Here is a 24,174-nt window from a genome sequence, read left to right on the forward strand (position 1 = left end):
AATACAGACTTACATGGTGTGTTATACACAGCGCTTATAATTTGAAATCCTATGTTACTAGTCTGCAAGTCCCAGTATGCTCATGGGTGAATTGTGACCTGCCAGGGCAAAATGTTCACTCACTCGTGGCAATGTGTAAACGTGGATGGAGCAGAAGTAAAAGGTCAACAAATATGTAAATATGTATATGGGGCGAGTGTAAAGGTCAAAACAGATGCATTCACACATTACACACACTACCATTCTTTCATGCATCCACATGCATTCCTATGTACCATGTTAAAACACATTTTGCTCATGTATGCTAAGTGCATCCGTGTATTGAAACGCCTAAGTTCAAGCACTGATCCACTGCCTTCAAACATTTACGCATACATTCACACTGAAATAGACACTACACACATACAAGGAATTCTACACACAGACGTATCTACACATGCAGAATTCAAACACCATGCACAGAAACACATATATGCCTTCTCACTCATAGAAATGTACATATTCACACAATACAGACATACACAAACATATTCATTTATGCAACACAGCAAATTCACACATTCGATAACATAATAACATTAACTTGCATGCATTCATTAGATATGAATATATGAACGTTGAAATGGCCTTTAACATGCCCATATTGCACAGGGAGAGGCTGTATATATATACCTGTCCAACATATACATTCATATTAACAGATTTATTTATGTAGAAATAGTTTTACATATGTATAATTCATGCATGGTAACAGTTCTACACATGCCTGAGATGCTCCTTCATGAACACATCAAGACGTTTTACACATACACACAAATCTAGAATTCCATACACACAGACCCATATAAATCCCTACTCCTTACTTACATGCTGCCCACAACATATGGTCGCCTCAGCATCTTTAGCATGGCGAGCTCTCATTGATGGCCGCTTCTTTAAGCTGTGTGCACCAGCTAGCCTCATCACTGAAGTTCTAGTACACAAACTTGCTGGGACTTTACTAATTGAGGTTAACAAGCGCGCACAACACAGGCAAACACTGTCCCCCAGTCAACCTTCTCAATTACAATACATAAGGGCATGATTGCAGCCCTATGGCAGCCCAGGGCATAGAAAGATATGCATGCGTCTCAGACATACCTCTCTATTCCAGGATAAGTAGTGGTCAGCTATGATAATGTATTAAGGGGACTGCAAATGGCCCCTGGGCTGGTACTTTGAGATCCTTATATTACAATGAGCAGTCTTCCTCGATAAAGGGACACTTTACTGCCCAAATACTAAAAATAATCACTGTTTAGTTGCTATATTTCCAATTAAAAACATGTTTGCATTTAAATATGCATTTTTCTCATTGTGGGTATATCTAAAAACAACTCACAGAGGCTGAAGACCTCCCCCTTTCTAACCCAGCCATGACTTTCTATGGCTGTCCTATTACAGACTTGTCAAAGCAACTCAATGGGAAGTTTTTGCGTGGCAGGTCCTCTGGCCAGTTGCCTGCCTCTTGAGTTAGGTACACTGAGCTAACCAAATCAGGAAGTTACAGGACTTGTCTGATTGACAGCCGGGGTTGTAACAATTGCCAATTTCTATTGGAATCTGCACTTTTGTAAATAGGAAGAAGGAAGAAGACATACTAATCACACATAAAGCATTTTAGCAAACCAAAGTTCTTTGTGGGTCTGGAGTGTTCAACGTGTTCAGCAATGGCATAACTAGATCACTTTATCTGATGTTAACCAGGTTCTCTAACTTGGTTTGTTTTCCATGAGCATATTTTCATTTCTAAGTTGCATTCACCTCATTCATTACACGAAACTGGTTTCTATCATCTGTGAATTCTTTTATGTGTAGTAAGATGTGAAGGCTGGGTGAAACATTTCCCACATTCAGAGCATTTAAATGGCCTCTCTCCTGTGTGAACCCTTCTGTGTAAAGCAAGGTCTGTGGTTCGGACAAAACATTTCTCACACTCAGTGCATTTAAAAGGCTTCTCTCCTGTATGAATCCTTTTGTGTATTGCAAGGTCTGTCGCTTGACGGAAACCTTTCCCACACTCCGGGCATTTAAATGGTTTTTCTCCCGTGTGGGTCATTTTATGTGAAGCAAGTTCTGCAGCTCGCCGAAAACATTTCCCACATTCGGGGCATTTAAATAATTTTTCTTCTGTGTGAACCAGTTTATGGGAAGTAAGACTTCCGGCCTGTGTAAAACATTTCCCACATATAGTGCATAAAAACGGCTTTTCTCCTGTGTGAATCCTTATATGGGAAGCAAGATTTGAGGCCTTACTAAAACTTTTCCCACATTCGGTGCATTTGTGTGGATTCTTCCCAGTGTGAATCAATTTATGTGAAATCAGCTGGGCTTGCCAAGTAAAACATTTCTCACATTCAGAGCATTTAAATGGTTTTTCTCCTGTGTGAACTCTTGTATGAGAAACAAGAGTCGAGGCCTGGCGAAAGCTTTTCCCACACTCAGGACATATAAATGGCTTTTCTCCTGTGTGAATCCTCTGATGCTTTATAAGCACGGACTTTCTATTAAAACATTTCCCACATTCAAAACACGAAAACGTTTTTTCTCCTGTGTGAACGGCGTGATGCGCAGCAAGTCGTCTGGCCTGAGCAAATGCTTTCCCACATTCCATGCATTTAAATGGTTTCTCTTCTGCGTGAACAATTTGATGTGACGCAAGAAGGGTTGGCCGACTAAAACACTTTCCACACTCTGAGCATTCAAATGGCCTGTCTGCAGTATGAATCATTTTATGCACAGCAAGAAACTTGGCCTGGGTAAAACCTTTCCCACACTCTGTGCACTTAAATGGCCTTTCCTCGGTGTGAATCAGCTTATGCATAGTAAGACGTCTGACTTGGGTAAAACCTCTCCCACATTCAGAGCATTTATAAGGTCTTTCCCCAGTGTGAACCATTTTATGAACGGCAAGCAGTTTAACTCGGGTAAAACCTTTCCCACATTCTGGGCATTTAAAGGGTTTTTCCCCAGTGTGAATCATTTTATGAGACTTAAGCAGTGCTGCCCGAGAAAAACCTTTCCCACATTCAGTGCATATAAATGATGATTTCCTTGTGTTAATCTTTTCATTTAAAACAATATCAGACTTGGAAAATAAGACATTCTTCGTACCAGAAAAAGCCTTTTTGCTTCCATTGCAAACGGGTAGATATTTGACAAGTTCCAAGTTACCATCACAATTCACTTGATAATCAGAACAATGAGATGTTGCTTGTGTATCGGATGTGGGTTGTCGAGATTGTTCCATAATAGAATCAGTTCTCCCTGATTCAGTAAGGGGACTGAAAGAAGTGCTGTTTGAAGTATGTAAATCATTCAAAGAACATTTGCTAAAAATGAATGCATCTTCGTTCTCTGTATATTTTGGAAGAGAATGGTTGTGTTCTGTAGGAACAACTTTACAGATGGTGGCTTCCTCGTTAATTCGAGTAGATGTACATTCAATTGGTGTCTGTTCTGTCGGTGTGTAAGTGACAGTGGCTGGGAGATTTTCTTCTGCAAATGAGGCAGATTGCTCTTGAACACAAGTCAATATATATTCTTTCTGTGTATGATCTGAAGGTATTTGAATCTCAGTATGAGGAAGATTACATCCTTCCAATGAGGTGGATTCCTCTTTAATAAGAGTAGGTGTATATTCTGTTTGTGTAGGTTCTGTGTTTGTATAAATGTCGGTGTCGGTGAGATTTTCTTCTTCACATAAGCCTGATTCCTCCTTACTATGAGTAGATGGATGTTCTGTCTTTGTAATTTCTCTGGCTGTATAATTGTCAGCAACTGGGGGATGTCTACCTGCACATGAAGCCGATTGTTCCCTAATATGAGATGACGAATATTCTGTTTGTGTATAACTGTCTGTATCTTCGCATGACACGGCTTCCTCCTTAATATTGCTGGTTGAATCTTCTATTTGCATGTGATTTTCTGGTGTGTAAATGTCTCTGACATTTTCACATGATAGGGATTTGTGTGCCACGTATGGCATAGCGTTGGCATCTCCTTTCCCTGGTTTGCCGATTTTGTTTCCAGTTTCATCTTTGGTTTCAATATCAGGCAAAGAGAGAGGTGAATGGAATTTACCAAGTTCAGATGTATCTGTTTGAAGAAAATACACATTATTGTATGATAAATAATTTTGTAAAGAATTCATTGTACATATAGGATAGTGATTAAACCTTGTCTTACCCAGAACACTGAGCCTCTTGTGATTCTCATTTATTACATCCTTGTAGAGATCCTTGTGTCCTTCAAGATACCCCCACTCCTCCATGGAGAGATGGACAGTGACATCCTCACACCTTATAGGAACCTGTCACACACAATGATACAGTCACCATCCAGACACATCCCTTGGTTATACTGTATAATGTCCCATTCCCAGCAGCCTCACCTCTCCAGTCAGCAGGTGGATGATCTGATTGGTCAGTTCCAGGATCTTCTGCTCATTGTTTCCCTCATGGATCAGTGAGTGAGATGGAGGCACTGTGTTCCGAGAGGATCCTTGTGACACATGGGGACTGCTATTGTTTGTGGCACACTCACAAGGCTTCTTCACAACCATATAATCCTAAATATGGACAATGACATTTCCAAAATTAGGACTTAAAGGGACACTCCACTGCCCAAATACAAAATAAATATCACTGCTTAGTAGATACACCCCAAATGAAAACTTGCATGCATTTAATTATGTTTTTTCATTGGGTTATATATAAAAACAGTTTGCGGGGGGCGGGGCTTAACCGCGGATCGGAGCGGACGCCATTACTCGCGGCTCCCGAGAAAAACGGCACAATCCACTCAAAATCGGGGGCAGACTCGACCATCCGACCGGCAGACCGGCACCAGCACGACCCAAGGAGCCGGTACATGACGTTTTTCCTGCAACCCGGGCTGCAACGGCGGAAAAAGAGGCTTGCGGCCTACCACCTACCCCAGGGCCTCAACCTCAAGTAGTGGCAGCACCCGCTCCAGTTCCTGGACGATCAGACAAAGTCAGCCACAACCATCACGCCCGGGGAACTTGCCTGAAATGGGAAGGAGATCACAAAGACCCCCACAGGGGACACCAGGAGACTCCAGGGACATCGGCTCCATGCTTCAGAAGCAGGCCCAAAGTAAGATGGCGACGCCAGAAGCAGGTACAGCCACCAACACTCCCCAAAGTCCCACACAGGAGGAAACACAGCCTCAACTTGAACAACGGAGCTGTGCACAAGCAGCTCCACCTTACCCTGACCTCTCCAACTTAGCCACCAAGGAAGACATTAGGGCACTACTAGCAGACTTCAGACAGACCTGGACAGCAGATATAGCTGTGCTACAGACAGATCTGTAGATGGTGACAGACAGAGTCCGCGCCACAGAAGACGACATCATAGACGTAAAACAAACGGTGTCCACTATGGGCGAATCGCTCCAAGAAGTGCAGAAAGCCCAACAAACACTTTCCCTACAGCTCACTATGCTGGATGATCGCTCCAGACAAAACAACCTGAAGATCAGGGGGGTGCCTGAGACCATCTCAAAGGAGGAATTGCCCCACTATCTGAGGCGCCTGGTGACTTCACTAGTAACACCAACACAAGTCAAAAAAGTAACAATCGACAATATATTCCGCCTACCCAAATCATCCAGGGCCCCATCGCAGGCTGTCAGCGACATCCTTATCCACTGCACATCCGCTCAAGACAAGCGGACACTCCTAGCGGCACTACGAGACCGCACGCCCTACCAGTTCGAGGGCTCAGACCTGTCATTTTATCAAGATTTATCACGACACACCCTACAGTGGAGGCGCACAATGACCCGAGTGACAAGCCGACTCAGAAATGCCGGAATAACGTACCAATGGGCGTCACCAAGACTACTCAGAGTGCTCCACAACGGGAACACACACACCTTATCTTCGACAGAAGAAGCCCCAGCTCTCTTCAGGACACTGGGACTAGCCGCACCACCTGACGACCCAGCAAACACCCACACTAAGGACCCGGCGACGGTAGTCCCCTTCACCCCGAGACGCAGACAGGAACCACGGAATGGGACTTGAAAGACTGCCAGACAAGGCCCACGCAAACAACCAAAGGCCGCACCCGCACTACCTTAGCCCCAACACTTTTGTTAAGAGTTATTACTTCTGTCCGAACTGCCTACCTAGGCCAGCCCCATACCAGGGTGGTCATGTTCTACCCCCCACCCCACCCCGCCTCCCCCATGGTTAGGGGAACAACACAAGCCTACCTATTCGCACTCAGCCACATAGGCCCCCAACGAGCCATACACCTGATCTCCAGCCACCACAGTCATACAATGCCGGTACATTTTTGTTTCATATACTACTACCAAGCCCATAGGCAGTGCTGTACTCTACTCTACTGTATCATACTCTACGCTACTAAACTACCCTTAAGTATGGCTCACTACACACAAACCACACTCCTGTAACCTTAAGAGCGACCAGCTCTATCCTACGCATAGTTCGCTCAACAAGTTATGCCACACACATAACGCCCACACAACCGATAGCCCCTTACAGTATAACAAAAGGGGGGGCTGATAAGCTACGATCCGGCCACACTTATATAAAAAAACGTGCATTGCTTCTCATGTTACTTAAATGCTATAACCCACTTGAAGATCCACTTGTTTTAACTACTGTCCTGTTAGTACGCTAAACTTGTTAATAAAATTGTAGACAGTTACAAATATATAAAAGGAGGCAGACACTCATAGGATTATGTTAGCATGCTCCCAAACTGTATGAAAAATGTACATCCCCTTCATTCTATTCTGTATCCCACTTAACATGTGCCTCAATAAAAGAAAGATTGACAAAAAAAAAAAAAAACTGTTTGCAAACCCTGCATTTCTCTTGTCTGCTGCCTTTTTTTATAATTAAAACATTTGAACTAGTCCCCAAATCACTAACCTCTCTAATCAGTAAGTAGATGATCTCCAGGGTTAAATCCAAGATCGTTCCAGTTATCGGATTCTTGTCCTTGTTCATTATCACAATGTTCTAAGAATGGACTCTGGTCCCATTCACTACAGCAGGTCTGTACTCCGACATGTATGATCGGTTTTCAGTGTACACCTGTACGAACATAAATTCAATAATGCACTTGTAAATACGTCTGAACAAAGTGAAATATATTTAAAGCTTCGGTTCTCTCCAGATTGTGACAGCAACAAATGGCAAGAACTATGGCTCCTGCCAGTGACATGATAACTTTTATACACGTCTGTTTTAAAGGAACACTTCAGGCAGGCTCATATGAATCATATAGATAATGCATAAATATACACACTGAACAAAATTATAAACGCTTTTGTTTTTGCCCCCATTTTTCATGAGCTGAACCCAAAGACTTTTTCTATGTACACAAAAGGCCTATTTCTCTCAAATATTGTTCACAAATCTGTCTAAATCTGTGTTAGTGAGCACTTCTCCTTTGCCGAGATAATCCACCTCACAGGTGTGGCATATCAGGATGCTGATTAGACAGCATGATTATTGCACAGGTGTGGCATATCAAGATGCTGATTAGACAGCATGATTATTGCACAGGTGTGCCTTAGGCTGGCCACAATAAAAGGAAGATTTGACTGACAAAGGAGAGCAGAAAAGACCACACAAGTGGTTGTTCTGTTCCCCTAAACATAAAACTTATGGAAACCACTAGTGCTGCTAGGGAGCATGAGTTGCCCAGGAGGAGGAATAGAGTGAATTCAGGTACCGGCATGCTACAATGAAGCCAGCGTAGTGGAGTTGCCCAGGAGGAGGAATAGAGTGAATTCAGGTACCCACGTGCTACAACGACACCAGCGTAGTGGAGTTACCCAGGAGGAGGAATAGAGTGAATTCAGGTACCGGCATGCTACAATGAAGCCAGCGTAGTGGAGTTGCCCAGGAGGAGGAATAGAGTGAATTCAGGTACCGGCATGCTACAATGACACCAGCGTAGTGGAGTTGCCCAGGAGGAGGAATAGAGTGAATTCAGGTACCGGCATGCTACAACGACACCAGCGTAGTGGAGTTACCCAGGAGGAGGAATAGAGTGAATTCAGGTACCGGCATGATACAATGAAGCCAGCGTAGTGGAGTTGCCCAGGAGGAGGAATAGAGTGAATTCAGGTACCGGCATGCTACAACGACACCAGCGTAGTGGAGTTACCCAGGAGGAGGAATAGAGTGAATTCAGGTACCGGCATGCTACAATGAAGCCAGCGTAGTGGAGTTGCCCAGGAGGAGGAATAGAGTGAATTCAGGTACCGGCATGCTACAATGACACCAGCGTAGTGGAGTTGCCCAGGAGGAGGAATAGAGTGAATTCAGGTACCGGCATGCTACAATGAAGCCAGCGTAGTGGAGTTACCCAGGAGGAGGAATAGAGTGAATTCAGGTACCGGCATGCTACAATGAAGCCAGCGTAGTGGAGTTGCCCAGGAGGAGGAATAGAGTGAATTCAGGTACCGGCATGCTACAATGACACCAGCGTAGTGGAGTTGCCCAGGAGGAGGAATAGAGTGAATTCAGGTACCGGCATGCTACAACAACACCAGCGTAGTGGAGTTACCCAGGAGGAGGAATAGAGTGAATTCAGGTACCGGCATGCTACAATGAAGCCAGCGTAGTGGAGTTGCCCAGGAGGAGGAATAGAGTGAATTCAGGTACCGGCATGATACAACGACACCAGCGTAGTGGAGTTACCCAGGAGGAGGAATAGAGTGAATTCAGGTACCGGCATGATACAATGAAGCCAGCGTAGTGGAGTTGCCCAGGAGGAGGAATAGAGTGAATTCAGGTACCGGCATGATACAATGAAGCCAGCGTAGTGGAGTTGCCCAGGAGGAGGAATAGAGTGAATTCAGGTACCGGCATGATACAATGACACCAGCGTAGTGGAGTTACCCAGGAAGAGGAATAGAGTGAATTCAGGTACCGGCATGATACAATGAAGCCAGCGTAGTGGAGTTGCCCAGGAGGAGGAATAGAGTGAATTCAGATTAACTGGGTGGTCCTAGTGCTTAACAGGGTGGTCCTTATGGCCGTAAAACTTTGATAAAGCATGCTATTTGGCAAAACAAAACGCATCAAGTGTATTTTTTATCTTTAACCCCTTAAGGACACATGACGTGTGTGACATGTCATGATTCCATTTTATTCCAGAAGTTTGGTCCTTAAGGGGTTAAAAGGGTATACATTTTATCCACCCTGGACCAGCCTGATTGTTTTTCGAAGATTTTGACAAGAGGACTCCTGAAATATCCTTAATGGGGATTATGCCACTTATGCTATCTGGATTGAGCAAAACCTATTTTGCTCTCCTTTTGTGCATACCTCTTCTTTTATTTAATTTTATATTGTTCTTATCAGTGAGAACTATTGGCTGGTTTTTTTTTAATTCTTTTACATAATATCTACATCGGTGGCAAAAGGGAACTAATGAGGTCAGAGCTCCCCCTAAAAACAGGAGGAATCTGGAACCCACTGGAATTACCTCTAAATGAAAAAATAATTTTAGGTAATCTTTATTATGAAGAATAACCGACACACACAAATAACAGAAATGTAGTTCATAACTGTGTTATATCTACATCTCAGAAAAGTATACAATGTAACAGGACATCAAAGTATCCCATTCGAGTAGGAGAGATGTAGTTAAAAGAAAGAGGACACCACACGATTATACTTATCCAAGCATGCAAATATCTATTAAGAAATGGTTGTACCAATGGTTGGACCACCAGGGGGTTAAGTTAGAGTAATAAATGAAATTTGTGATTAATATTAGATCATTCTATAGGTAGATGCCACCACTATTCTGGCATCAAATAATTAGTTACCCATTATCCACATTAGGTACTTAGATTGAATAAGGTCTAGAGTAGTGATATATATATCTAAACAGTCAATTAGAATATTATACCTTAACAACACAAGCCACCTACAAATGTTTGACACAGAGGGAAAGCGAGATCGGCAGATTCAAATTAAAGATGGTTACACTGTTTCGCACTTTTAACCGACCAGTAGTAGTGATGCCAAAACAGAACACCAGTACCATGGGGACTTGGATATCTAAAGAGGGGGAAGGAAGAGGGGTATATAAGGAGACGGTAATTATTCAGGTATATCCACACATACATAGGGATAAAGTCACTCCACTACCCAAGTCTGTCAACCCACAAAACAGCTGCTTCGAGGCAGTCACCCCCACCCCCCGCCCTTAATTTAAATACCAAATTCTAGCCAAACTCTGCCACTGAAAAAGTATATGATCATGTCCCTAGCCACTAGAAACTAAGTACTAGCTTACTCCATCCTAAGACATACAAAATCAAATCAAATCACATAAAGGTACATCGGCACAAGGGCTCGACGCGCGTTTTGGTGTGACTGCCTTTATCAAGAGCTGAATTGCATCTGTGTTATGCCCGGTTTTTAAAGGGAGTTCTGTTCCCCCACTGTACATGATCTGCCAATCTAAACTGTGTAGCGCCATCAAAAGGGCGGAGCAATCCCCCCGTTACAGCTCTCCGGCCAATACCTGTGCTAGTTTCAAACAGGGGGCGGAGTCCGGTGATGTTTGCCGAAATAGGCACAGCTCAATACTACAGCTCCGTTAGGCTCCCTGAGCTTTCCCCTTTTCTCCTGAAGGACAAACAAAGTGTTATAATATGTCTGATACAGTAACTTACTACCCCAAAGTAATTGTATATACATCTCCCTCACATATGCCCCAAAAGGGTTCCACGTATAGCGGAGAGAGAGCATAAGAGAAAGGAAGAGTAAATCCTAATCCCCACCCATATTATCCAGTACAGATTAGTTACATTGCATAATTAAATAGTATGCTGTTAGAAATATTATCAAACAAAGACTGATATGAGCCATCGGAAATAAATCCCATCATGTCCCAGTTGTCATAAATACTACCTTGGGATGGGAGGAAAAGAAAATAAGATTTAAATGAGGAAATAGCAGGATAAGAAGGGGAGAAAAAGGTAACTGGCAAAAACTAGCACACCAGCCTGTGTGTATATATACCCAAACATTGACATTATGGCTGCAGTCTAAAAATATATGCAGTCTTGATGAGAAGAAGCAATACAATTTATGTAGTGTGCCAAAAGGCTCCAAATCCACATTTAGTCCATTATCTAGAGTTAAATAAAATGATCATTCCAGACTCAAATTCTTTCTTCCCTTTGAGTATTTTCCATATTACGTTCCTGAATGGAATGGTTTATTTGTGTGAAGTGGAGTCCAGCCAGTATTCAGTGATGGTCTTCTTCAGGGTGCGTTATGGAATATTGTGTGCGTGTTCCATTCTTTCATTCAATTGTTGGATGGTTTCACCAATGTAACATCCTTGGTCGCATTTCTTGCATTTAATCATGCAGATATGCTGTCACGGTTTGCCGAATGGGTTACTGCAGGGTTTGGATCCATTCTCTGTAACATATATAGTGGATTCTCGCGTTGCAATAAATCACACTGCATACGGTGTCAGAATATCTACATAAAAAGCATGGCAAACTAATCAAGGATGTTCGTTTTACTTTCCTGTAACTCGTTAATTCTCATATTACATGTCAACACTTTCATGTGCTTTCCAGCTGCTTAATACAATATATATTCTAGATATGGTATAGCTTATGCTTAGTCTTACCCGTGTGATGTTATGGCTAATTATTAATGAAAGAAACTAGAACCTTACATTTATTTAATGTGAAATGTCTATTTTTCAAACTCTACCCAGATTCTCTTTGATAGAATATGCTATGTTAAACGTTGTCACTCATTCCACATCTCCGACGTTGTACATTTAAAAAGATATGGACACTACAATAACTCTGCCAGCATTACTATTTAATTATGACAATTAATATACTTACTGCAACACAATAGTAAGGGAGAGAAAAAGGAAATATTATGATATCGTCACCCCGTTCCTGTAGGAAATAGAGGTTATATGGCAGCAAATAGCATGTGCCATGAAAGATTACTAGATAAACATAATCCCAATAAACTGTGATATAAAATAATCCAGATATATGTGTTAATAACGCAGAGAGTGAATCTCAGCGTCTGACACACAGTCAGTGACAATCTCAGCGTCTGACACACAGTCAGTGACAATCTCAGCGTCTGACACACAGTCAGTGACAATCTCAGCGTCTGACACACAGTCAGTGACAATCTCAGCGTCTGACACACAGTCAGTGACAATCTCAGCGTCTGACACACAGTCAGTGACAATCTCAGCGTCTGACACACAGTCAGTGACAATCTCAGCGTCTGACACACAGTCAGTGACAATCTCAGCGTCTGACACACAGTCAGTGACAATCTCAGCGTCTGACACACAGTCAGTGACAATCTCAGCGTCTGACACACAGTCAGTGACAATCTCAGCGTCTGACACACAGTCAGTGACAATCTCAGCGTCTGACACACAGTCAGTGACAATCTCAGCGTCTGACACACAGTCAGTGATAATCTCAGTGTCTGACACACAGTCAGTGATAATCTCAATGTCTGACACAGTCAGTGATAATCTCAGTGTCTGACACACAGTCAGTGACACTCAGTCAGTGATAATCTCAGTGTATGATACACAGTCAGTGATAATCTCAGTGTATGACACACAGTCAGTGATAATCTCAGTGTCTGACACACAGTCAGTGATAATCTCAGTGTCTGACACACAGTCAGTGATAATCTCAGTGTCTGACACACAGTCAGTGATAATCTCAGTGTCTGACACACAGTCAGTGATAATCTCAGTGTCTGACACAAAGTCAGTGATAATCTCAGTGTCTGACACACAGTCAGTGATAATCTCAGTGTCTGACACACAGTCAGTGATAATCTCAGTGTCTGACACACAGTCAGTGATAATCTTAGTGTCTGACACAAAGTCAGTGATAATCTCAGTGTCTGACACACAGTCAGTGATAATCTCAGTGTATGATACACAGTCAGTGATAATCTCAGTGTCTGACACAGTCAGTGATAATCTCAGTGTCTGACACAGTCAGTGATAATCTCAGTGTCTGACACAGTCAGTGATAATCTCAGTGTCTGACACAGTCAGTGATAATATCAGTGTCTGACACAGTCAGTGATAATATCAGTGTCTGACACAGTCAGTGATAATATCAGTGTCTGACACACAGTCAGTGATAATAGTGTCTGACACACAGTCAGTGATAATCTCAGTGTCTGACACAGTCAGTGAAAATCTCAGTGTCTGACACAGTCAGTGATAATAGTGTCTGACACACAGTCAGTGATAATCTCAGTGTATGATACACAGTCAGTGATAATCTCAGTGTCTGACACACAGTCAGTGATAATCTCAGTGTCTGACACACAGTCAGCGATAATCTCAGTGTCTGACACACAGTCAGCGATAATCTCAGTGTCTGACACACAGTCAGCGATAATCTCAGTGTCTGACACACAGTCAGTGATAATCTCAGTGTCTGACACAGTCAGTGATAATCTCAGTGTCTGACACACAGTCAGTGATAATCTCAGTGTCTGACACACAGTCAGCGATAATCTCAGTGTCTGACACACAGTCAGCGATAATCTCAGTGTCTGACACACAGTCAGCGATAATCTCAGTGTCTGACACACAGTCAGCGATAATCTCAGTGTATGATACACAGTCAGTGATAATCTCAGTGTCTGACACACAGTCAGTGATAATCTCAGTGTCTGACACACAGTCAGTGATAATCTCAGTGTCTGACACAGTCAGTGATAATCTCAGTGTCTGACACAGTCAGTGATAATCTCAGTGTTTGACACACAGTCAGTGATAATCTCAGTGTCTGACACAGTCAGTGATAATCTCAGTGTCTGACACAGTCAGTGATAATCTCAGTGTCTGACACAGTCAGTGATAATCTCAGTGTCTGACACAGTCAGTGATAATCTCAGTGTCTGACACAGTCAGTGATAATCTCGGTGTATGACACACAGTCAGTGATAATCTCAGTGTCTGACACAGTTAGTGATAATCTCAGTGTCTGACACACAGTCAGTGATAATCTCAGTGCCTGACACACAGTCAGTGATAATCTCAGTGCCTGACACACAGTCAGTGATAATCTCAGTGTCTGACACACAGTCAGTGATAATCTCAGTGCCTGACACAGTCAGTGATAATCTCAGTGTTTGACACACAGTCAGTGATAATCTCAGTGTTTGACACACAGTCAGTGATAATCTCAGTGTCTGACACACAGTCAGTGATAATCCCAGTGTCTGACACAGTCAGTGATAATCCCAGTGTCTATACTTTGCTATCAGTGGGTGATTATATTCCATTTATAATAAATACATGGTTTACAAGCCCCCTCCGTATCTTTATAGTACTGGACACACAGCCATAGAGTAATGCCGAGTATATCCCGTCATAATACACACCTATTGGTCCAAGAACCAGATTGTTCATCGTTGACCTTCCGGGTAACTACTTCTGGTGTCTCCCTGGCTGAAGTGCCTGATTGAGCAGCGCACAGACTGGCAGACAGACATGCCGCCATTTTAGAAGAGGGCAGATCTCATTGTAAAGTGTATTTTTAGAAAGAGCAAGTGTGGAGCAAGGGAATCAGTTACTGCGATGGAGAGAGGGGGCATTCTATGTTATTGGTTAAATAGTTTGCCAATAATCAGATAGTGACTATTTCAGGGTGAGTATGAGCAGATACAATGTGAGGCCATGTGAAAGGTCTGTGGGAAGACCAGGACTCCAAATCTGCATTGCTCCCAACTGCCCCTGGTTATAAGGGACTGTCTGCCCATCTCTTCTATCCTAATGTCCCTATTTACCAGAAACCTTACATTACCTTTACTATTACTTTTACAGTTAAAACTGGGATCAATTGGAGAATCAACAGGCACAGCACCGAGTGGGGAACCAGGTCAACATACACACTAACACACACACATATACACACACTAACACACACACACACACTAACACACACACACACACACACATACACACTAACACACACACACACACACACATATACATACACACTAACACACACACACACACACACACATATACATACACACTAACACACACACACACACACACACATATATACATACATATACACTAACACACACACATATACATACACACTAACACACACACACACATATATACATACACACTAACACACACACACACACATATATATACATACACACACACACACACACACACACACACACATATATACATATACATATACACTAACACACACACACATATATATATACACACATATACACTAACACACACATATATACATACACACTAACACACACACACACACACATATACATATACACTAACACACACACATATACATATACACTAACACACACACATATACATATACACTAACACACACATATATACTAACACACACACACATATATACATATACACACACACATATATACATATACACTAACACACACACACATATATACATATACACTGACACACACACACACACACACATAAATACATATACACTAGCACACACACATATATACATATACACTAGCACACACACATACATATACACTAACACACACACATATATACATATACACTAACACACACACACATATACATATACACTAACACACACACACACACACACGTAGAATTATTAAAAAATCTTTATTGAACTTGTATTGAATTATTGCACTAACTCCATTTTAACTTCATACTGTGACAAATCCTCCATTTTGCCCTCATAACCTGACTTCTTCATTTTAAAACTACATTACATGACAGAATTTCCCAGCACATCTAACACAATGGACAAAGACTGTATTCTCTATAAAGACATGACTAACTCAGGAACTGCTGAATTTCCCCGCAACATAGTATAAATTGAAGGCCATGAGAACACTGTAGTAATGAAATGTTCTATTCATAAGAGACTCTGCACCTGACTACAGACCTGACATCATGACAGTGTAAATTGACGCTCAAGCCCCCCTTTCCACCGAGTAAACCTCATGCTAAGGGAAATGGCGCTTGAGCCCCTTGCCCCCACCCGTGTCCAGAACAATACCACCTATTGGTGGGTGGACACCTAGCTAACCACTTAGTTTTTGAGCCAATTAATTATATTGATAGGTGGACACTAATCCAGACACTTAACAATTAATCCAATTAATGATGTGTATTTACTGATATTCTGATAATCAATGATGACGCAAAATGCCTCTTAAAAGGGCCTGCGCACCCGCTTTTCTTCACTTGCCAATAAATTTTCTCGAAGTTATTTTAACCTGAACTCTGTGTGTCAGACTTAATTACTTCAGCGTATATACGCAATTCAATTTTCTTAATTTGGACAGGAACAGATAGACATTTAAACATTTTGGTTTACTGCTAAAAAGTACCATAACAACTTGGCGCCCAACGTGGGGCACCGGGCTATGTCCGGCCGGTGAGCCGTCCTAAGGAAGACGCTGTTGGACGGAGGAATCCGGGGGGAAGGAAAAGGAGACTGATCACCTCCAGGTACACGGTAGAGACTTCTGCAGAGCCACCGGTATGTTCCGGCCCCTTTGATTGACCCGTCCACGTGTCTGTGACTGCTTCCCGGGAGGACATCAAAGACAGGTAAAATCTTGCCCGGTGTCTCGTTACTCACTTGTTTACCTGCATTTAGTCTATCTGTTGCCTGGGTGTGTTTGAATTGTTTGCCTGTTTCCCCTTTTTGAGATAAAGGGGGGTGGACCTGCGGGGGTTTTGCCTGGGGTTCTCTGTTTCGCCTGTTTTCCCCTTTTTGAGATAAAGGGGTGTGGACCTGCGGGGGTCTTGCCTGGGGTTCTCTGTTTTGCCTGTTTTCCCCTTTTTGGGATAAAGGGGGGTGGACCTGCGGGGGTCTTGCCTGGGGTTCTCTGTTTTGACTGTTTGCTTGCTTACCCCCTTTTGGGTTAAAGGGGGGGGGTGGACCCGGGGGATTTGCCTGGAGTCCTGTTGCCTGTTTTACTCCTTTTAGGGGCCACGGGTCTGTGGCTGTAAGGAAAAAGGGGGGTTGACCTGTGGAAACTTTCCTGGGGGTCTTCTTTGCCTGTTTACCTCTTTTAGGAGCCTCGTGGCTGTGGCTGTAAGGAAAAAGAGGAGTGTTGGAACTGTGGATTTTGTGTAGACTCATAATTTCCTGTGATCCTTCTTGTGTCACCTTGACAGCCTAGCTAGCGTCATTGTGCACGTAACTCTGCTTGCAGAGAGGTGGTAACCCACAGCTTCGAGCGCTGAGGCTGGTGGAATTCCAATTTTCTTTTATTTGTGGCGGGGGGATTCAGGCAGGCATTGCTTGTCTCCCGCACCACGTGGTAGTGAGACCTATAAGTGGGTTTTATAGGGGCACTACGGGGTTGAGGGAGGTGACTTTGGAGTAAGCACACGAGTAAAGGAAAGGTTTACTGTTGATTTTATTTGAACTGTGATGCATGCACTGTATTTCAATTGTACTGTTGTCTTGTTTGTGTAATTAGGAGTTATTTAAACTCCTGTGTCTGTCTCTAAGGATTTTTCCTTGCCTTTTCCCTTTTCTATACTTCCTATATTATTATTCTATCCACTCCTATTTCTCTTGATAGAGAAGTGATTGGTCACACACTTCTCACCTCGCTCCAATCCGTGTCTACCACCTCGGGTAGGCGGATTCAGTGACTAGTCTACGTTTTGGGAAGACGCACTTGAGGGAGGGACCACCCACCCCCACCCCCACCCCCACCCCCTCCCTTTTCCTTGAGTGGCAGTCGAGCATTGTAGACGCTCTTGTTCCTTTTTCCTTTTCTATCCCTATATCTAGGACGCTGGTATAGGGGGGGGAGGGGGAATATGGGACAGGAATTGAGTAAGCCCGGTAGGGGCTGGCTCGCATGTGATTTAGTTGAAGACAGAGAGGGAGAGGAAATGGTTAAAGGTGTTGAAAGAATTGCTAAAGTGTGTAAAATTGCTGTGCCTTCATGTGGTAGATTACAACCAGAAAGCTGGCGTAGATTACTGACAGAGAAGAAAGGCAAGCTTACAGATAATGATTTATTAAAGACTGCTGAAGCATGGTACAGAGTAGCGAAGGCTATTCAACAGGAAGGTTGGGTTGAGGAAGAAATCAATCACAAAGGTGTGAAATTGTTTGTGTATCATAATAACTGTGTTGCTGGGGTATTCCCTCAGCCAGCGCCCCAAAATGGCGCCCAGGGGATGTCTATCCCCAAGGTTCAGTCAGCAATAGGTGATAGCCAGCTGACTATGTTCCCCACTCCCAATCCTCCCGATGCCCATCCCATCACCTCCCCTGTCTGCCCGGTCCTGAATTCTGACGGATCTTTCTTTTCCCCTTTCCCATCTCTAACATTCCCATCATCCTCATCCATCCCTGCACTACCTTCTGCACCTAATCCTAACATTTCATCTGCCATTTCTTCTCTACACTCCCTCTCCGTTAACAGCTCTACCCTCCCCTCTGCATCCGCTCAACTAACTACCTCCTCCTCCCTTGCTCCGGCCTCTCCTTCTACACCCACCCCTACCAATCCTTCTCCGTCCTCTCCCGTACCCGCCTCCGCCCCGGTCCAATATCCCACCTCCTTCCCAAATCCCCACCCAACTCTCCTGCCCTCCCCAGCCTGGCCATACCCCTTCCCGTACCCCATGGCCCTGCCCTATCCAAACTATCCATACCCCCTTCCCCAAGCCACTCCCCAGGTTCCGGTCATGCCCAGTACGGCACAGTCTGCCCCGGATGTGCCCACATCCAACATGGCCGCCACTTCTTCCCTTAACCCCAATGCAGCTTCCTTTCACGCCCCCAATATGGCGGCCCCCAGTCATTCAGCCCTGATGCCGGTACTTCCCGGTGACTACTTATCCCAAGACTACGACCCACAAGCCACCCCTGCACCTGGGACTCCCTCCCATCCCCCGGTTCTGTCACCTCAAGCGGGCCCCTCACGTAGAAGGGCCCAGATCATAGAAATAGAGGAGGAAGAGGATGACAGGGTATCCCAGGATTCATTGGAGGCTGCGGGAGCCTCAGCTCATCGTTCTATCGATGATCCCTTTGGACACAAGGGTCGGGGAGAACGGGCCCCTCCTAAATATGTTGCCTTCAACCCCACTCAAGCTAGTGCTTTAATGAAATCACTCCCTGACCCAGAAAAGCAGCCTATGCCCTTTTACCGAGGGATAGTTCAAATTCAAAAGACTTATTCCGCCGCATGGCGTGACTTACTGAGCATTTGTGCTATCAAAGCAGGGGATGCATATTGGCCCAGCATGGCCCGCCACCTCAGTACAGATCTGCTCTCCAGTGATGTTGATTACCCCTCCGGGGTGACTTTTTGCAACCAATTAAGAGAATGGGCTAAGGACAAACTTGCAGATCAGGCAGCTGGCCTTACTGATGTTATACAAGATAAAGGAGAATCAGTGGAAAGGTTTCATGCAAGACTGTATCAAATGTTTACAGATTTGGGGTTTGATCTTACTGACAAGATCCATTCACAAATGCTGTCCGGTGCATTTGTCCAAGGTGTTAAAGATTCCATACGCAAGGGAATCATTGCTGCACGCCCTGAATATAAGGTTGTCCCTCTGGATACTTTACTTTTAGTTGCTAGAGGTCTGGAATCTGCCCAGACCCCAAGAAGACCCACCTCAGCTCCTCTCATGGTGTCCCGCTCCACCCCTGTCCCAAAAGGCACCAAACCTGAGGATGGACATTGTTTTAATTGCGGGGCCAAGGGACACTTTAGAAGTGATTGCCCTGAACCCCTCAAGAGAGATCCTAAGAGACTGCCTAAGCCTGCCCTGGCTCCCAAAGCCACTAAAACTGTTCCAATAGTTGAGGAACCAGATGAATAGGAAGCTGGCAAGCCTGTGTCATTAACCCCTGTCATGGCAGTGTCTACAGGGGATAAGGGGGGGCCACTTGCTACAGTGACTTTACCCATTGAGGGCCAACCAACCACATTTCTTGTTGACACAGGTGCAGCCCGTAGTGTTCTGCGAGACAAGACCTGCCAGACCCATCTTTTCTGTCCAATATTGATGTCTCTTGTGTTGGAGTGGATGGCCAGCCAAGACACAGCCCTTTAACAACTCCACTACGAGTTGGCACTAGCCTGCTTGCTCGCTTTGTGGTATCCTCCACATGCCCAATTAACCTGTTAGGCGCTGATGTTCTCTCACGCCTGCAAGCATCTATCACCTTCACTCCAGACGGACAAGTAGAAATGTGTACACCTCTATCTGAATCAGACACCTCAGCCTTGTGCTCCCTACCTCTGATGCTGCATTTAGAAGGTCCCCGTGGGGAGGCAGCAGAACCAAGGTCCAATTTCCCTGACGTGTTAAAAACACAGGTACCTGCTAAATTATGGTCCTCAGGCCCAGAGGACATAGGTCACCTAAATGTCCCTCCTGGGGTGGTAAAGCTTATTCCAGGAGCTAAGTTACCAAGAAAACCACAATATCCTTTGAAACCAGCACAGGCTGCAGCCATTTCTATCCAAATCAAAGCACTCTTGGAGAAGGGTGCTCTAGTGAAATGTAAATCTGAATGCAATACTCCATTATTTCCTGTGAAAAAGAAAACTCCAAAAGGTGAGCCAGAGAAGTACAGGATGGTTCAGGATCTCCGTGCCGTCAATGAAGCTACTGTCCTGGACACCCCTCTTGTACCAAATCCTCATACTCTGCTCTCTGGAGTCCCACCATCTGCAAAGTTTTTCACAGTCATTGACCTGGCTAATGCCTTTTTCAGTGTCCCACTGGACCCATCTTGTCAATACCTGTTTGCCTTCACCCATGAAATGCAACAGTATACCTGGACTGTCATGCCCCAAGGGGCACAAAATTCTCCAAGTCAATTTGCAAAAGCCATGGGCACCATTCTTGACCCATGGCAAGCTGAACACCCAGAAGTTGTCTTGCTCCAGTATGTGGATGATTTACTACTCTGTGGAGACGATATACCCACTACTGAGAAGTGTTCAATTAGTCTCCTTTGCTATGATGCAAAGCTTCACTTATCAAGCTGCAATTCTGCCAACCTTCAGTAATTTTCCTTGGACATTGCCTATCTCAAGGTACCAGACATCTTACTCGGGACCGGGTAAGAGCAGTTCTGGATATCCCACCTCCAAGGACTTCAAAATCTCTTCATGCCTTCTTAGGCCTCATTTCCTACTGCAGAGCATGGATCCCAGAAGCCTCTCTGCTTATGCAACCTCTCTATGATGCACTCAAGTCAGACCCATTCTGCCTGACCAATGAAGCTCCTGCCTTAGGCCTACCAGACTACACCAAACCTTTCAAATTGTTTGTCTCTGAAAGACAAGGCCATGCCACAGGAGTTCTCACCCAAACTAATTACTTAAGAGGCCGCCAGAGGCCTATTGGATATTTCTCATGTCAACTGGACATTGTGGCCAGAGGGACTCCTTCATGCCTTAGGGCTGTTTTTGCTGCAAGAGAACTCATAGAAAGAACTTCAGACCTGGTCCTTGGCCACCCCCTGGTTGTTTTGGCCCCTCATGACATCTCTGCCATTATCAACCAAGTCCAGCTCAAGCACGTGTCTCCTGCTAGACACCTGCGTCTGCAATGTCATCTTCTTTTACCTGACAACATGTCTATACAAAGATGTCAAGTGCTTAATCCATCCACTCTTCTTCCACTCCCTGAGGGGGGTATCTACTATGGATTTATCACGGATGAGACCTACATCTATCTGCTCTGTGGATGTATCAAGAAAGTCATGCATCCACATTTGACATTTTACGAAGATGAGACACCTCTTTGTGAAGGCCCGGATTACGCCTTCTGTACCATGTGGTACAAGCCGAACATTACTCCTGAACCTTGCTATGAAGATGAGCTTTACCACTGGATTGATGTGAAGCTCACTGCTCAAGATTTCTATTGTGACTCTGAAGGCAATAGCATGGTTCTGATCCAATTACCTCCAGAACTCAATTACCTGTACCGTCATTGGGATACTGCTATCCCACATATTCCTGTTACCAAGTTGAAAACAAGGTCATGGAATGATCTTGGGCCCATGGCAAAGCTATGGGCCACCATGGATGAAACACAGCTACAGGAAAATGGTATTGCCAAATACCCAACAACTGACCTTCTGGAAGCATGGCCACGCCATTTCCTGGAAAAGGAGTTCCAAGATCTGGTCATAGTGAATGATTATGACCCAGAAACACCTCATGACTGTTTTGAACAGATGAAAATGGAGACAGTGCACTTACCAACTGTGCATGAGAATCCATTACCAGACCCAGATTTTACCCTGTTTGTGGACGGTTCAAGATATGCTGATGAAGAAGGAAAATACCATACAGGATATGCCGTAACCACAACAGATGAAGTTATCAAATCATCATCTTTACCGCCAGCAATGTCTGCGCAAGAAGCTGAATTACAAGCCCTGACTTCAGCATGCAAAATTTCCGAAGGAAAGCGTGCCAACATCTATACAGATTCAAGATATGCTCTGGGTGTGGCACATGACTTCGGACTCATTTGGAAGACAAGAGGATTTCTTACCACCGCCGGTACACCAGTTAAACACAGCTCTGCAATTAAGGAACTAATGGATGCCCTCCTACTCCCTGAAGAAGTGGCCGTTTTGAAAGTCAAGGCACATGGGAAGTTGGATACAGATGAAGCAAAGGGCAACCATTTGGCTGACCAGGCCGCTAAGCAAGCAGCCAGAGATTTGCAGGAAGTGGATGAAGAAATGTCCGGACAAGAAGAAGAAGAAGTCCCTATTTTTGCTCTACAAACTCTTCCTACTGATTTAAGAATTCTGCGAGAACAGCAAGCTGCAATTACCCCTGAAGAAATCCAGAAATGGAAGAGTAAAGGAGCTATCCTAAAGGATGGGATATACTACAACAACTTCAAATTCTGCCTTCCGAGAAATTTATACCCAGCAGTTGTCCAATGGGCACATGGACCTGCACATTTGTCAAAAGACTTAATGGCCGCCCTCATACAAAAGTATTATGAAGCACCTGGAATCACAACATTGATCAACAGCTTCTGCAGGGCCTGTGTCATTTGTGCAAAATGCAATCCAGGAAAACCAATCAAAGTGCCTTCAAAACACCTGGCAAAACCCATGTACCCATTCCAGAGAATTCAAATTGACCACATCCAAATGCCCAAGAGTGGGCCCCATGAATATGCACTAGTAATAGTGGATATGTTCTCAGGATGGCCAGAAGCATACCCAGTGGCCAATATCACTGCAAAAACAACCGCAAAACGCCTACTTACAGATATTGTATGTAGATTCGGACTTCCAGAAGTCATTGAGAGTGATCAAGGCCCAGCCTTTACAGCAACAGTGACTAAAGAAATTTGGACTGCTCTAGGGGTGACCCTAGCCTTCCACACCCCTTACCACCCACAAAGTAGTGGTAAAGTAGAGCGCATGAATGGCACTCTAAAAGCCAGAATGTTAAAAATGTCACAAGAAACAAAGATGCCCTGGCCAGAAAGCCTGTCAATAGCTTTATTCAGCGTTAGGCACACACCTAGAGGGAAGCACTCATTATCCCCATATGAGATTCTATTTGGGACACCACCCAGACTAGGTTGTTATTTTCCGCAACAGTTACAGCTCCAATCAGATGTTTTAGTAGACTATGTAACTGAACTTGCAAGTGCCTTAAACAAAATACATGCCCAAGTTTTCTCTTCAATTCCAGATCCCGATTTGGATACAGGTACCCACAGCCTGCTTCCCGGAGATTGGGTTCTGGTTAAGAAATTTGTGCGGAAAAATACCCTGGAACCAAGATTTGACGGCCCATTCCAAGTTCTCCTGATCACCGCAACCTCCGTCAAAGTGGCCGGCAGGCCAAATTGGATCCACGCTTACCACTGCAAGAAGTCTCCTGCCCCAGAGGAAGCAGATACCGCACAAGCATGTACCTCTGGTACATAATCTCCTTAATTAGCTCAATTAAAGCCCAACAGGTAGCCATTACTAAGGATGTTAGTGGGTACACCTTTTGGTATAATTCAT

The 24,174-nt window shown here is 44.2% G+C and overlaps 1 protein-coding gene across 1 annotated transcript; it reads right to left on the bottom strand.

Moving 5' to 3' along the window:
• Nucleotides 1-1,365: 1,365 nt before the first annotated feature.
• LOC134575159 (zinc finger protein 595-like) lies at nucleotides 1,366-7,137 on the bottom strand. The gene is made up of 4 exons (XM_063434380.1): nucleotides 6,974-7,137; nucleotides 4,433-4,609; nucleotides 4,228-4,351; nucleotides 1,366-4,137 (listed from the first exon to the last, which is right to left on the bottom strand). Exons 1-4 carry the CDS (start codon nucleotides 7,049-7,051, stop codon nucleotides 1,832-1,834), a joined length of 2,685 nt encoding a protein of 894 aa, XP_063290450.1. The 5' UTR covers nucleotides 7,052-7,137; the 3' UTR covers nucleotides 1,366-1,831.
• Nucleotides 7,138-24,174: the final 17,037 nt, after the last annotated feature.

The sequence above is a fragment of the Pelobates fuscus genome, chromosome 10 (genome assembly GCF_036172605.1).
Source record: "Pelobates fuscus isolate aPelFus1 chromosome 10, aPelFus1.pri, whole genome shotgun sequence".
Classification (NCBI taxonomy): Eukaryota; Metazoa; Chordata; class Amphibia; order Anura; family Pelobatidae; genus Pelobates; species Pelobates fuscus.

Coding starts and splice junctions, on each gene's coding strand:
- LOC134575159 (XM_063434380.1), bottom strand. CDS start 7,051: ATGAACAAGGACAAGAATCCGATAACTGGAACGATCTTGGATTTAACC. Junction 4,352..4,432: donor TCCACCTGCTGACTGGAGAG/GTGAGGCTGCTG, acceptor TGTGTGTGACAG/GTTCCTATAAGGTGTGAGGA. Junction 4,138..4,227: donor CAAGAGGCTCAGTGTTCTGG/GTAAGACAAGGT, acceptor TTCTTCAAACAG/ATACATCTGAACTTGGTAAA.